Genomic DNA, 13,985 nt, shown 5'->3' with positions numbered 1-13,985 from the left:
TGGATGGCTCAGTTAATGTGAGACCTGAAACCATAAAAATCCTTGAAGAGAGAATATGCAGTAATCTTTGACATCATCCATAGAAATATTTTTCTAGATCTGTCTCCTGAGGCAAGGGAAATAAAAACAAAAATAAACTACATTAAAATAAAAAGTTTCGGGCGCCTGGGTGGCTCAGTTGGTTAAGCGACTGCCTTCGGCTCAGGTCATGATCCTGGAGTCCCGGGATCGAGTCCCACATCGGGCTCCCTGCTGAGCAGGGAGTCTGCTTCTCCCTCTGACCCTCTTCCCTCTCATGCTCTCTATCTCTCATTCTCTCTCTCTCAAATAAATAAATAAAATCTTTAAAAAAAAAAAGAAAAAAAATAAAATAAAAAGTTTCTGCATAGCAAAGGAAATAATAAAACTAAAAGGCGACCTACAGAATGGGTGAAGATATTTGCAAATGACATATCTGATAAAGGGATACTAACCCTTTAGTTTGGGGTGGTTTTGGTTTCTTTGTAGAAATATACAAACTGTCCGATAAATATGATACAACTCAATACTCAAGAAAACAAATACTGCAATTTAAAAATGGGCAGAAGACATGAACAGACATTTCTTCAATGACGACATACAAATGGCCAGAGTACGTGAGAAGATGTTCAACATCACACATCATCAGGGACATGCAAATCAAACCTACAATGAGGCATCACCTCACACCTGTCAGAATGGCTTAAAATCAAAACACAAGAAACAAAGGTTGGCGAGGATGTGGAGAAAAAGGATCCCTCGTGCACTGTTGGTGGGAAGGCAAGCTGGGGCAGCCGCGGTGGACAACAGTGTGGGGGCTCCTCCAACAGTTGAAAATAGAGCTACCCCAGGATCCAGCAATCACAATGGGTATTTACCCAAAGAATACAAAAGCACTAATTGAAAGGGATACATGCACCCCTACATTTATAGAGCATTATCTACAACAGCCAAATTATGGAAGCAGCCCAAGTATCCATTGATTGATGAATGGATAAAGAAGATGTTGTACATATACACAATGGAATATTATTCAGCCATAAAAAAAGAATGACATCTTGCCATTTGCAACAACATGGATGGAGCTAGAGAGTATAATGCTAAGTGAAATAAGTCAGAGAAAGACAAATACCATATGATTTCACTCCTTTGTGAAATTTAAGAAACAAACAAAGGGGAAAAAACAGACAAACCAAGAAACGGCCTCTTAGCTATAGAGAACAAACCGATGGATACCAGAGGGGAGGCGGGTGGGGGAGATGGGGATTAAAGAGTACACTTGTATTACAGTGATGAAAAAAATAGGATGAAAATAGATAAGAAAAGGCCCTAAAGGCAATGACTTAGATTTCACTTTAAGAAACTAGAAAAGACCAAGCATATAGGAAAGAAATAATATTTAAGAGCAGAACATGAGGAAATGGAGAAAACAGAAATTAACACAGCCAAAAGTTGACTGAGAAAATTAACAAAATTTCCCAGTATCTAACTAGAATGATTAAGAAGAGAAAGAGAACACAAATTACCAGTATTAAGAATGAAAGGTATTGTCATAGTCTTACAGATATTAAACATATAATTTTTAAGGTACCAACAAATTTGACAACTTAAATGCCTTAAAAACTACAGTTTACCCAAACTGACAAGATAAAACAATCACCTGAGAAGTCCTGTATTAAATTATTTATCAAAATTTACTCTTAAAGATTTTCCCACAAAGCAAATTCTAGGCCCATATGGCTTCACTGAGGAATTCTATCAAACATTTAAGGAGGAAATAACACCCGTCTTACAAAATTGTATTAAAAGATAGAGGTGGGGGCAGGGAGGGCGCCTGGCTGTCTCACTCAGTAGAACATGGACTCGATCCTCAGGGTCCCCTGAGGGTTGTTGGGCGTGGAGCCTACTTTAAAAAAAAAAAAAAAAAAGAGGGGGTGGAAACACTTTCCAACTCATTTTATGAAGCCATTATCATCCTGATATCTAAATCTGATAAAGACAATACCAGGAGCAAATTACAGTCCACTATCTTCATGAACATAGATGCAGAGATACTTAATTAAATAGTATATAAAGAGGACACTATCTCATCATAGAGTTTTTTCCAAGGATGCAAAGTCAGTTTAATATCAGAAAAATCAAGAATTACAATCCCCATACCCAAGTAAAGGAGAAAAACATATGATTATTTCAGTAGATACAGAAAAAGTATTTGACAAGATTCAACATTCATTCATCAAAAAAACACTTAGCAAACCAGGAATAGAAGAGAACTTACTTTAAAAGGGGCATCTACAAAAACTTACAGCTGACATTATATTTAATGGTGAAATATTGAATACATTCTCAAGATTGGAAAAAAGGGAAGGGCACCACCTCTGTTGAACATTGTATTGGCTGTCCTAGCCATTGCAATAAAGAGAAAAAAGGTACAAAGAATAGAAAACAATTTTTTTTCTATTTGCAGATGACACAATTTTTTATATGGAAAGCTCTAAGGAGTGTACAAAACAATAGCATTAATAAGGATTTGATTTAGCAAGGTCCTAAGACACAAGGCCCTAGGACACAAAAATATATAGTATTTTAGTACTAGCCAAAAACAATTGGAAAAGTGAAACTAAAACCCTAATCCTATTTGCATAGCAATAAAAAAATCTAGGAACAAATTTAATAAAAAGAAGTCCAGTCCTTTACACTGAAAACCACAAAATATTGCTGAGAAATTAAAAGAACACTTGAAAATATGTAGAAGTATACCAAGTCTACAGATTGGAAGGCTTTCTTTTGTTAAGGTACAGTTTTCTCCAAACTGATGTGTAATCAATGCAGTTCCAATCAAAATCCCAGGGGGTTGTTTTGTTGTTGTTTTGTCTGGGGGGAGTTTGGGGTTGTTTTGGTTTCTTTGTAGAAATTGACAAACTGATTCTAAAATTTATATGGAAAGGTGAAGGATCTTGAATAAGCAAAGCAAACTTGAAAAAAGTTGGAAATTTTACACTGTTTGTCTTTAGAACTTAATCAAGCCAGTGTGGTGCTAGCATCAAGTGTCAGATACACGGATGGAAAAGAACACAGAGGCCTCAGATACGGGCCACATCTGCACACTCGGTGGGGAAAGGAAAAGTTTTTCGGCAAGTGGTATTGGAATACTTAGATATCTCCAGCCAACAAAAAATGGACCACAACTTCTGCCTCATACCAGAGGAGTATCATTTCACAATGGATCACACACCTAAATATAAAACCTAAAACCATAAAGCTTTTAAAGAAAAACACAGGAGAATTCCTCGGTCATTTAGAAGTGGACAGATATTTTGTAGTTACAGAAAACCACCACTATAAAAAGAAGATTTGGGAAATGAGAATCAAAATTCAGGAATTATGCTCATCTAAGCACAGGAAGCCACATTGGAAGAAAATATCTACAAACCCTGTCGGACAATCAGCCGTATTCAGGATATATAAGCAATCGTAGCTCATTAATAAAAAGACAAACCACCTAATTTAAAATGGCCAAATATTTTAACAGACACTTCACAAAAGGAGATGTATGAACAGTCAATAAGCCTTTGAAAAGTGCCGAACATATTAGTCATCAGGGAAATAGATGTTAGAACCACAGTGAAACGCCACTGTATACCACAAGAGTAGCTAGAAGTTTCAGAGACGGACAGTGCTGTTCATGGGGACGTGGAGCATCTGGGATTTGTTCATCAGTAATAGGTGTGTAAAATGCTACAACCTGTTTGGGAAGCAGTTTAGCAGGAGAGGTGTGTATGTGTGGTAAAATACACATAAAATTTAACATTTTCAGCGATCATGTGTTCTGCTTTCCTTCACTGCTTTAATATGGTATATCACATCAACTGATTTTAGATGCTGAACCATCCTTGTATTAGTGGACTAAATCCCATCTAGTCATGGTGCATGATCCTTTAATGTGCTTCTGGATTCTGTTTGCTATTTTGTTGAGGATTTTTCTATCAATATTCATAAGGGATATTGGTCTGTGGTTTTTCTGGCCATGTCTTTGCCAAGCTTCGGTATCAGGGTAATGCTGGCCTCATAGGTTGAATTAGGAAGTGTCCTCTCCTCTTCAATTTTTTGGAAGAGTTTAAGAAGGATTGGTGTTAATTCTATTTGAGAGTTTGGTAGAATTCACCAATGAAGCCATCTGGTCCAGGGCTTTTCTTTATTGGGAGGTTTTTGATTACTGGGTTGAACATCCTTACTAGTTTTATATCTACTCAGATTCTCATTTCTTCATAATTGAGTCTTAGGTTATAGGTTTCTAAGAATGTTAATTTCATCTAGGTTATCCATTTTGTTGGGGTACAACTGTTTACGGTATCCCCTTATAATCATTTATTTCTGTAAAATGGGTAGTAATGTTCCCCTTTTTTTATTTTGTTCTTTTGTTCCACTTTTACTTCTGATTTTAGTATTTTGAACCTTCTTTTTTCTTAGTCTGTCTAGTAAAGATTTTTCAGTTGTGTTGATCTTTCCAGAGAACTTTTTTGGTTTTGTTAATTTTCTCTATTTTTCTATTCTCTATTTTACTTAACTCTGCTCTAGTCTGTTATTCCTTTACTTCTGCTGACTTTGAGTTTAGTGTGTTCTCTTTCTAGATGTAAAGGTAGGTTGTTGAATTAAGAGTTTTCTTTTTAATGTAGGTACTTATAGCCATAAATTTCCCTGTCAGCCCTACTTTTATCTCATCCCATAACTTTCTAGATGTTGTGTTTTCATTTCTATTTGCCTCGAGGTATTTTATCATTTTCCTGGTGATTTCTTCTTTGGCCCCTTGGTTGTTTAAGAGTATTTGATTCCCACATACTTGTGAATTTTGCGTTACTTCCTGTTGATTTCCAGTTTCATTCCAAGTAGAATAAGTACTTTGGATGATTCTAATCTTTAAAATATTGAGACTTGTTTTGTGGCCTAACATACATTTTATCTTAGAGAATGTTCCACTTATGCTTGAGAAAAATTATCTTAAGTGTTGCTAGATGAATATTCTCTTAATGTCTCTGAGGTCCCATCAGTTTTTATTATTCAAGTCCTCAATCCCTTATTGATCTAGCTGTTTTATCCATTATCCAAAGTGTAGAATTGAAGTCTCCAACTATTATTATAGAAGTGTCTGTGTCTCCCTCCTGTTCTGTCCGTGTTTTCTTCATGTATTTTGGAACTCTGATGTTTGGTGTATATAGGCTTGTAATTGTTGCATCTTCTTGGTAAATTAACCTGTTTATCAATACATAGTGTCCTTCTCTGTGTCTGTTTTTGACTTAAAAGTCTATTTTGTCTGATAGTAGCATAAGCACCTCAGCTCTCTTGGTTATTTCATGGAATACCTTTTCCCATCCTTTCAACCTGTTTGTGTCTTGATATCTGATAGAAAGTCTTTGGTAGACAGTATATAGTTGGATCAGGATTTTGTCCATTCTGCCACCTGTGCCTTTTGATTGGGGAGTTTAAACCATTTACATTTAAGATAATTACTGATGAGAAAGGACTTACTTTTGCCATTTGGTTTTCTTTATGTCTTACAGCTTTTTTGTCCCTCCTTTTCCCCATTACTGCCTGCCCTTGTGTTTGATTTTTTTGTAGTGACACATTTGATCACCGCACTTCCTTCTGTGTGTAAAAAAAAATTTTTTTTTTTTTTTTGCAGTTAGCATAGTACATATACCATCTTAAAGTTAGGTAATTTATTTCAAATTGATACCAGCTTCAGTCATATATACAAACTCTTGTAGATCTCTTTCTCCCCACCCCACTTTGATGTCACAGATGACATACTGATACATTATGTACCCATTAGTGTGTGTAATTCGTATGCGTGTCTTTTAAGTCCTACCGAGTATAATGGAATTACAAACCAAAATTAAAGTAATACTGCTTTGTATATTTGCCTTTATGTTTACCTTTGCTGGAGACTGTCCCATCTTCATATGACCTGGAGTTACGGTCTGGCTTCTTTTCCCTTCAACCTGACAGACTCCCTCTAGCGTTTCTCATAAGCCAGACCCAGTGCTAATGAGTGCTCTCCGCTTCTGTTTATCTGGGAGTACCTTCATTTCTCCCTCGGTTTTGAAGAACAGTTTCACCAGATAAAGAATTCTCAGTTGACAGGTTTGTCTTCTAGTACTTTACATCATTTCTTTCCCTGCTTACCGGCCTCCAAGGCTTCTGAGAAATCAGCCAAACATCTTACAGAGAATTTCTTGTAACAAGTCACTCTTCTCTTGCTGCTTTTAAGAGTCTTTGTTTTTGGCTTTTGACAGTTTGGTTATAATGTGTCCCAATATGGTTCTTTTGGGGTTTATTTGGAGTTATTTAGCTTCTTGGTTTTATAGATTTAGGTCTTTCTTCAAGTGATGGCAGTTTAGGGCTATTTCTTCAAATAGGCTCTGCCCCTTTCTCTCTTGACAGGACTGTGATAATGCATATATTGGTCCCTTTGATAATGTCCCATAAGTCCGTTAGGCTCTTGTCACTTTTCTTCATGTCTTTTTTTCTTTCACCTCCTCAGACTCGAGAATTTCAAGTGCCCTGTCTTCTGACTTGTTTTTTTTTTTTTTTCTTCCACCTGCTTACATCTGCTGTTGACTCTCTCTAGTGAGTTTTTCAAATCTTTCTTTTTCAGCTCCAGAATTCTATTTGGGTCCTTTTTATAATTTCTTTCTCTTTTTGCTATTCTTACTTGGTTCCTGTATCAGTTTCCTGATTTCCTTTAGCTCTTTGTCGTGTTTTCCTTTAGCTCTTTGAGCATCTATAAGATGGTTATTTTAGAGTCTTTGTTTAGTAAGTCCAGTGCCTGTGTTTCTTCAGGGATGGCTTCTGCTGGCTTCTTTTCTTCTTTTGGATAGGCTGTTCTCTGTTTCTTTGGCCTTGTGTTGAAAATTATACATGGGGGTGGGGAGGAACGACCCACCTCTCACAGTCTTTGTTCTGGCGGGGGGGGAGGGGGAACACATCTTTCAGTCTTTGCAGTTTGCTCTGTGCCTGGGAAGTCCTTCACTAATGAGCCAGGCTCTCTCCAAGCTCCAGGATTAGCCCCACACGAAGGTGGAAGTTCACCTCACATCGTTTCTGCACAAGTCGGGCCTGGGCCCATGTGCGGCCCTCTCAGTTCTGCTGTATATACTGCTGCTTTTGAATGTGTACTGTCGGAGTCCTCCCAGCTTCTCCTTGGGGCCTTACACTACTGCAGGTCTCCACCCATAACATCTTGCCCCCAGCATCTGTGTGTCTGTAAACCCCATGCACCTTTCCCAAGCACTAGCCATTTTTGCAGGAGAGCGCGGAGTTAGGTGAAACAGACCAGCCATTCGGGCGGCCGCCAGACGGGTTAGAATTTTGCAAATAAGATTAGCTCTAGTCCCTCCAGTTCAAGGGAACAGGGTTGCTGTTTCCAGACCAAGACTGCGCTGGGGCGGGGGGGGGCGGTGAGTAAAGACTCCATGATGTTTTCTACCATTTTGAATCTCATGGGAAAACCGTCTCCAGGAGAGCCTAAGGGCCCTGGAAGAAGTTCCATGCACCTGTCACACTGGGCCCAAGAGGACCCAGAGTAGGAGGTCTCCCCGATCTCCAGCGGGCCAGCCGCTCCCGTGTGCAGGCAGAGAGGGCAGCAGGGCCAGAACGGGCACTGGAGCCACAGAAGCTGGACTGAGGGAGCGTCTGCCTTGGCGGCCCTGAGAGAGAGCGGGGTCGGTGTCTGGCAGAGCCCGAGAGAGAATGTCAGGAGAACCAACCCCCCTCCCCCCCCCCCCGCCCCCAGGGCCCAGCTCCCCGAGCCAGGCAGCCCCGTCAGGCCCGTGAGCCTGAGACTCTCCGTGCACCGACTGCCCCTTTCCGTACACGCGGCGCCAGGCGCGCCGGACAGCTGCCAGCCTGTGGCCTGACGCAGCCCTTCGCCCAGCCAGCAGAGGCCGACCGTTGCTGGCGGGCCCTAGCGCCCCGAGCCTGCCCTCAGCACCGCCCGGAGCAGCAGGGGCTCTTGGTGCTGCCGGGAGCGCCGGCCTCCTCCAGGCCCCGCTCCCGGCACCGTCCGCCGCAGCCTCGGTGCTTCTCGGGAGTGCTGGGCTCCGTGCCGTCGGCGGACCAGCCCCGCCGCCCTCCAGTGGGGCGTCCAGGTGGAGAGCCGCGGGAGTGACGCCCCCTTCCGGGGAAGGTGTGGGGCGCTGTTCTCGCCGGGCCTGCGGCCTCAGAGCCGCCCGCGTGCAGAGCAGCGAGGCCGCGGGACAGGAAGCAGCTCCCGGCCAGTGGTCAGGGAGAGTTGTGCGGAGAGGGTCCCCCAGGACCAGCACAAGGGCAAGAGTGGCAGGGGGTGGGGACCAGCTCCGCGCCCCGGGAGGAGTTTTCTTTGGTCTTGCTGAACACCTGAACCCTCGGCCCAGTCGGCCGCTCCCCCGGCCCCTCTCCGCTCGGAGCAGCCCTGCCACCCAGCCCCCACCACCGGGCACCCTCGGCCCTGGGCTCTTGCTGCACGTGCTCCCACCGGCAGGCCCTGCGGCGAAGGCCGTGCCAGGTCACTGTGCCCGCCCTCCCCGCTGCACCCCTACGGCACCCGTACGGCGCCCCTGCGCGTGCCCTCCCTGCGGCCCGTCCCTCCAGTGCCGAGCAGCCCCTGGTCTCTTCCTTCCTCGCCTCACCTGGCCCGGCGGCCGGCACCCCAGGCTCTGGCGAGCTGCTCGGACGGTGGGGGATGACGACCCAGGTGCCAGAGCCCGGGGTGGGGGGGACGCCCCAGCGCCTTCGGTCACCACCCCCCTCACCTATCGTGTTGAGCTGCCCGCCGAGCCCGTGCCCGCCTTACTGACCCTGCGCTCCGTCCCCTCCCGCCACCCCCCTCCATGTGACCGGTGACCCTTGTGTCTCACTGCGGACATCCCCTCACCCTTTCTCCAGGACACTTTGGTGAAAGCAAGACCTTATTTTTAAAAAGGATCTCCCTTATCTCTTTCAAGATAAAATTAAGATCCTGGGGGAAAAGGTTTATTTTCATTTTTTTGCAAAGCTCTCTGGAATCCTAGACAGTCTGGAAGAGTCTGACTAAAGGACTTAAAAACTGCTCATCTCGGAGCTTCCCCCCCCCCCCCCCCCCACCTCAAGGATCTCAAGGGTGTTTAGCACTTTTTCAAATAAGGTAACTGACTGGAAGTGAGCAGCAGCCCCTCCATCCTTCTTTGTGAAGGGGTGGTCTCTTTCCCACCATTGCGGGCCTGGCGCTGGAAACGCTTGCAGGGTAGGAGGCCCGGGGTGGGACGAGCAGCCGAGCATGTTCGCGGGCTACATGGGCCGCTTGGGATCTCAAGCTTCGGCAAGAAGCTTCCAGGTGTCGGAAAGGAGAGCTGGGCCGGGGCGGGGGGGGTCATCAGGCCCCCCTGGCACAGAGCTGCCCCGCTCCAGGCACACTTGCTGTCTGGGGCAGAGCCGGATGTCTGGCTCTAGCGGTGGCCACTGCTCCCCACGAGCTCCCGGGTGAGCAGAGCCAGATACTGGAGTCTCTTAATTCGGGCATTTTCTGCTTTACAGACTGATGAGGAGAAGCGGAAGGACTTACCTGTGGTGATGCCAGTTTTTGACAGAAACACCTGCAGCATCCCCAAATCCCAGATCTCCTTCATTGACTACTTCATCACAGACATGTTCGATGCTTGGGATGGTAAGGCCTTTCCCAGCGGGCTTCCCTCAAGAATGAAAGGGGCAGCCGCATGTTAATAGTGTAGCTGGCTCTAGAATGGGTTTGGGGGCTTAGACTCTCAAGGAGGACTAAGGAGGAGAACTCTGCCTTCCCCGAGGACCCCTGAAGCCTGGGTGCCCTTCCTGCCCCCTCCCCTGCTCACAGCTTCAGCCACCGCGGCCCTGCGTGCTTCCTGGCTCGTGGCCTTTCCCCGCACCCCCTGCCCGCGAGGACATGGTATAAGTGAAGCCTGTGTGGAGTCAAAAGCTGCGGGGGGGGGGGGGGGGGGGACCAGAGAGCCGATCAGGGCCATCAGTGGGAGGCTCACTGCCTTCCTAACAGCCCCTGCCCCCAGGAGCTGATGAAATGCTCAAGCAGCTTCCCTCCCCTCTGTGGCACCCGCCAGAGTTGTCAGCTCCCCGTGTGGTGGCGGAGGAGCTGCTGGGCCCTCACTGGGGCGTTGAGTTCAGTAGCCCGGGCTCACTCCACCTGCACAGTGGGTGCTGCGTTGGTGTAGCAGGACGCAGATGTTTGCTGCCACCAGTCCTTCCTCAAAATGCCCTCTCCTTAGACAGCCCAGACTTGTCATCTGAGGCTGTGAAGGAGATCATGTTCCTGTGCTTTCTCTCCAGCCTTTGTAGACCTGCCCGAGTTAATGCAGCATCTTGACAACAACTTTAAATACTGGAAAGGACTGGATGAAATGAAGCTGCGGAGCCTCCGACCGCCCCCGGAATAGTGCGTCACACCGCCTGGGCCCTGAAGCTTTGTCCCTCCACTCATTTGCAATTCCTGAGGGCAGCCAGAGTTCCTGAGTCCTTTCAGTATTAGGCAGAACAGTGCCCACGTCTGCAGAGCCTGTGAAAGCACATGGGGCCATCGCTGACCTTCTGCAGCCACCATCCGATGCCATTGCCGCAAAGTGCGACCTAGTCCACCATATTGGGCCTGCGGCAGGGGCTCTTAGGAAAGTCACAGGAGAACCAGCACTAACTTTCCTTATGAGCTCAGAGGGACCCTCCAAAGGACACTGATGGATTTCCTGCCAGTGACGGAGAATAGTCTTGTTGCAAACAATTTCTCTCAACTGTGTCCAGCACTTACAAACAGCTCATGGCAATCGGAGCTTTAGGAACTTTTTCACATCATAGAAGGTGCAATCACTCACTTTGGAACACTACTGAAAGTGACTTCTCTTTTGAAACTGAGTAGCAAATGAAAAATACGAAAATTTTGAAGTTGATTATTAAATACAAAGAAATTTTGAAGTTGATTAATATCAATTATTAAAATGTTTTATTTATTTTATTAGAAGTTCAATATTTTCTATGAATTTTGAAATACTTCAAAGCCAAAGCCAACTTTAAATGCCATGACCAAATTTACATGATTCATATTCATTAAATATGTATTACTCGGTGTACAGACTTATTTTCATAATGCAAATTAAAACTATAAAATGACACATTTTTACTGCACTACAGAAATATTTGTGTATGTTAGACTCTTTTCTGATTGATGCTAGTTGGGAAAAGCGGTCCTGTGGGAGGCTCTGAGTCTAAAGCCCTCAAGGAGAGCAACTCCTCCGTACAGGAAGCAGAGTTCTGAAACTCTGGTCATCTGATGGGCTTTGCCAGTGACTCCCCAAAGTCAACGAAACTCAGACCTAACACCTTTTTCCTAAAATAATTGAATTCCCAAAAATCTGCCTTATTTTATAGTGTTTCTACAAGATACTCCCTATGAAAGAACAAAAATGGACTGTTTAGTGAGCTGACATTTTATAACCAATTTGTTTTCATCTGAGGTGGGAATCTTTGATTCCAGAAATTTATAAGGTTCTGTATCTTCACATTTTGAATAAGTGTAGTACCGTAAAAAATGACACATGATGACATGTCAAAGTGCTTGTCATTTCATTTTAAAGTTGTATTTTTTCCCCAGATAAAAATGAAATTAAACTATGTTTTTAAGAAATCATGTGTCACCTTTTCATTGGAGTCTTACAATACTTAACATAAGATACCTTTATATTACAGAGAAGATTAATAGTTAAATGACTTTTTCAAGGTCACAAAAAGACAGATGAATATGTTGAAAACTTCTCGCTGCTTGGTACCCATTTAAAGCTGTCAGGGCTGGCTCCTCAGAAGTCCCTTTTTCTAAGGAAACAAAGACCCCTCTTCCTGTGTGAGGACATTTGACCTAGGTCGGTCAGTGTAGACCGAGGTGGGAGAAAGCCCTCTCCTCTTCTCTCCATGCCAGGAAAGAAAAGGAAATGAGGGCGCCTGGGTGGCTCAGATGGTTGGGCGTCTGCCTTCGGCTCAGGTCATGATCCCGGGGTCCTGGGATCGAGTCCCGCATCGGGCTCCTTGTTAAGCGGGGAGTCTGCCTCTCCCTCTGCCTTTCCCCCTGCTTCTTCTCTCTCTGTCTCTCCCGCAAGTGAATAAATAAAAATCTTTAAAAAAAAAAAAAAAGAAAAGGAAATGACTTCCGTGAGCAACTCAACCATCATGAAGTAGAGCAGTGCATGCGGTATCTAGAATCTGCACCGCCCAGACCGCACAATAATCTGAAAGAGACTTTAAGGGGAGTCTGCCTAACATGTTTCAAGAGAGAAAAGCAGCAATAGAAACCATAAGGTAAACGAAGGTGGTTTTAAAAATAGGTAGATTTGAGAAAGAACCTAATAGACATTCTAGATATGAAGAATATAGTCACTGAAACAAACAGAAAACTCCTGCAGAGATTTAACAGAAGGCCAGACGTAAGAGAGAAGTGGTAAACTGGAAGACTTGAAGTTACAGCCCAGCAGCCCAGAGGTTTTTAAATTAAAATTCAAATATGGAAGGTTGAATGAAATGCTTCAAAATATGTCTAAATTAGGAGATCCAGAATAAGTGGGAGAGGTACTATCCACAGAAAGCCTGAGAGTCCCTCGGGATTTGACACACACACACACACACACACACACACACACACACACACACACACACACACACACACACACACACACACCCCTCAGATTTAAAGAACGCACTGAACCCCAAGTAGGAAAAACAAAACCCATCTACACAACATAGTGTGGAGCTCCAAACCTAACAGTTGTGAGAAAAGAGCCATCACTTACAAGGGAACTAGTGTTAGATTGCTGTCAGACTTCTCAGCCAGAAGACCAAGGAATAACCTCTTCAAAATATGCAAGGAAACGGTCAGCCTAGAATCACATACCCATCTAAACTATCAAGAGTGAGGTTGTAGAGCACAATTTTAGACATGCACACAGTTAATTATAAACAGACTCCTGTGGAAAGAAATGCTGAAAGATATACTTCTATAAAATGAGTCCAGAAAGAAAGAGGTAGGTTATGAAAGCAACGGTAAACAAAGAAGTCGGTAATTATCTGGGCGAGGCTAAGTAAGCATCCTGAGTGGGGCAAAAATAATAGTGCTGTATCATCAGGAAGGGGCAGGTATACAAGAGGATAAGTTAAATGTTGCGGAGGACAAAAGAGATGTTTATTATAGACTTTCAAAATGATTACCTAAAAGTTAAGGGAAATTGCCAAAGGAATAAAAGAATAATGGAATTTAAAAGCACTAAAAGGAAAGCTAAGTGAAGAAATAAAATGTAACGGGACTAATCTGGGTGGCTCAGTCGGTTGAACGTTGAACTTGGTTTCAACTCAGGTCATGATCTCAGGGTCATGAGATCAAGCCCTGCATCAGGCTCTGTGCTCAGCACAGAGTCTGCTTGAGATTCTCCCTCTGCCCCTTCCCCCCACTTGCACATTCTCTCTCATGCACTCTCTTTTTAAAAAAAATTTAAAAAAAGAAAATGTAACTAATGCAACCTGTAAGAGATAAATGGAAAAATAAACTATGAATAAGACAATGACAGAAATAAGTACAAATATAAGCACACAGCATCTACATAATAAAATATCTGTAGGTGAAAAATTACCTGTTGACATGGGACTCTGGAAACATTCCTAAAAGGACACCAAAGCCTTTAGAAAGCACACAAGAAATAAATTATCTACAAATTAAAAATTCCATATGACAAAATACACAAGTCATGCTAGAAACCATGCCTCGGATTGAGGGATGACCTACAGAAGTAACACATTCATATGCAAAATATGTAAAGAATGCCCAGAAGTCTGTAAGGGCAAAAAACCAAAGTATTTTATACCCTTCAGATTAACAAGTTTTTAGCATCTGACAATACCGAGTGTTGATGAGAGGATGAGAAAATGTGAACTTGCAA

General features: G+C 43.8%; 1 protein-coding gene across 1 annotated transcript in view; it reads left to right on the top strand.

Annotated features, from left to right (window-relative positions):
• The window catches only part of PDE8A (phosphodiesterase 8A), a 154,706-nt gene extending 143,056 nt beyond the window's left edge, over nt 1-11,650 (top strand). The window contains exons 21-22 of the mRNA XM_028089437.2: nt 9,568-9,697; nt 10,348-11,650. Of these exons, the coding sequence (XP_027945238.1) occupies nt 9,568-9,697; nt 10,348-10,454 (237 nt within the window). The 3' untranslated portion in view covers nt 10,455-11,650. The remainder of the gene's footprint in view (nt 1-9,567; nt 9,698-10,347) is intronic.
• The last annotated feature ends 2,335 nt before the right edge of the window (nt 11,651-13,985 follow it).

This window comes from Eumetopias jubatus, unplaced genomic scaffold (assembly GCF_037043125.1).
Source record: "Eumetopias jubatus isolate StellerSeaLion01/CBP00866 unplaced genomic scaffold, mEumJub1_p1.0 scaffold_7, whole genome shotgun sequence".
Taxonomy (NCBI): Eukaryota; Metazoa; Chordata; class Mammalia; order Carnivora; family Otariidae; genus Eumetopias; species Eumetopias jubatus.
The sequence above is the reverse complement of the archived record's forward strand: the minus strand, read 5'-3'. Positions and strand labels throughout refer to the sequence as shown.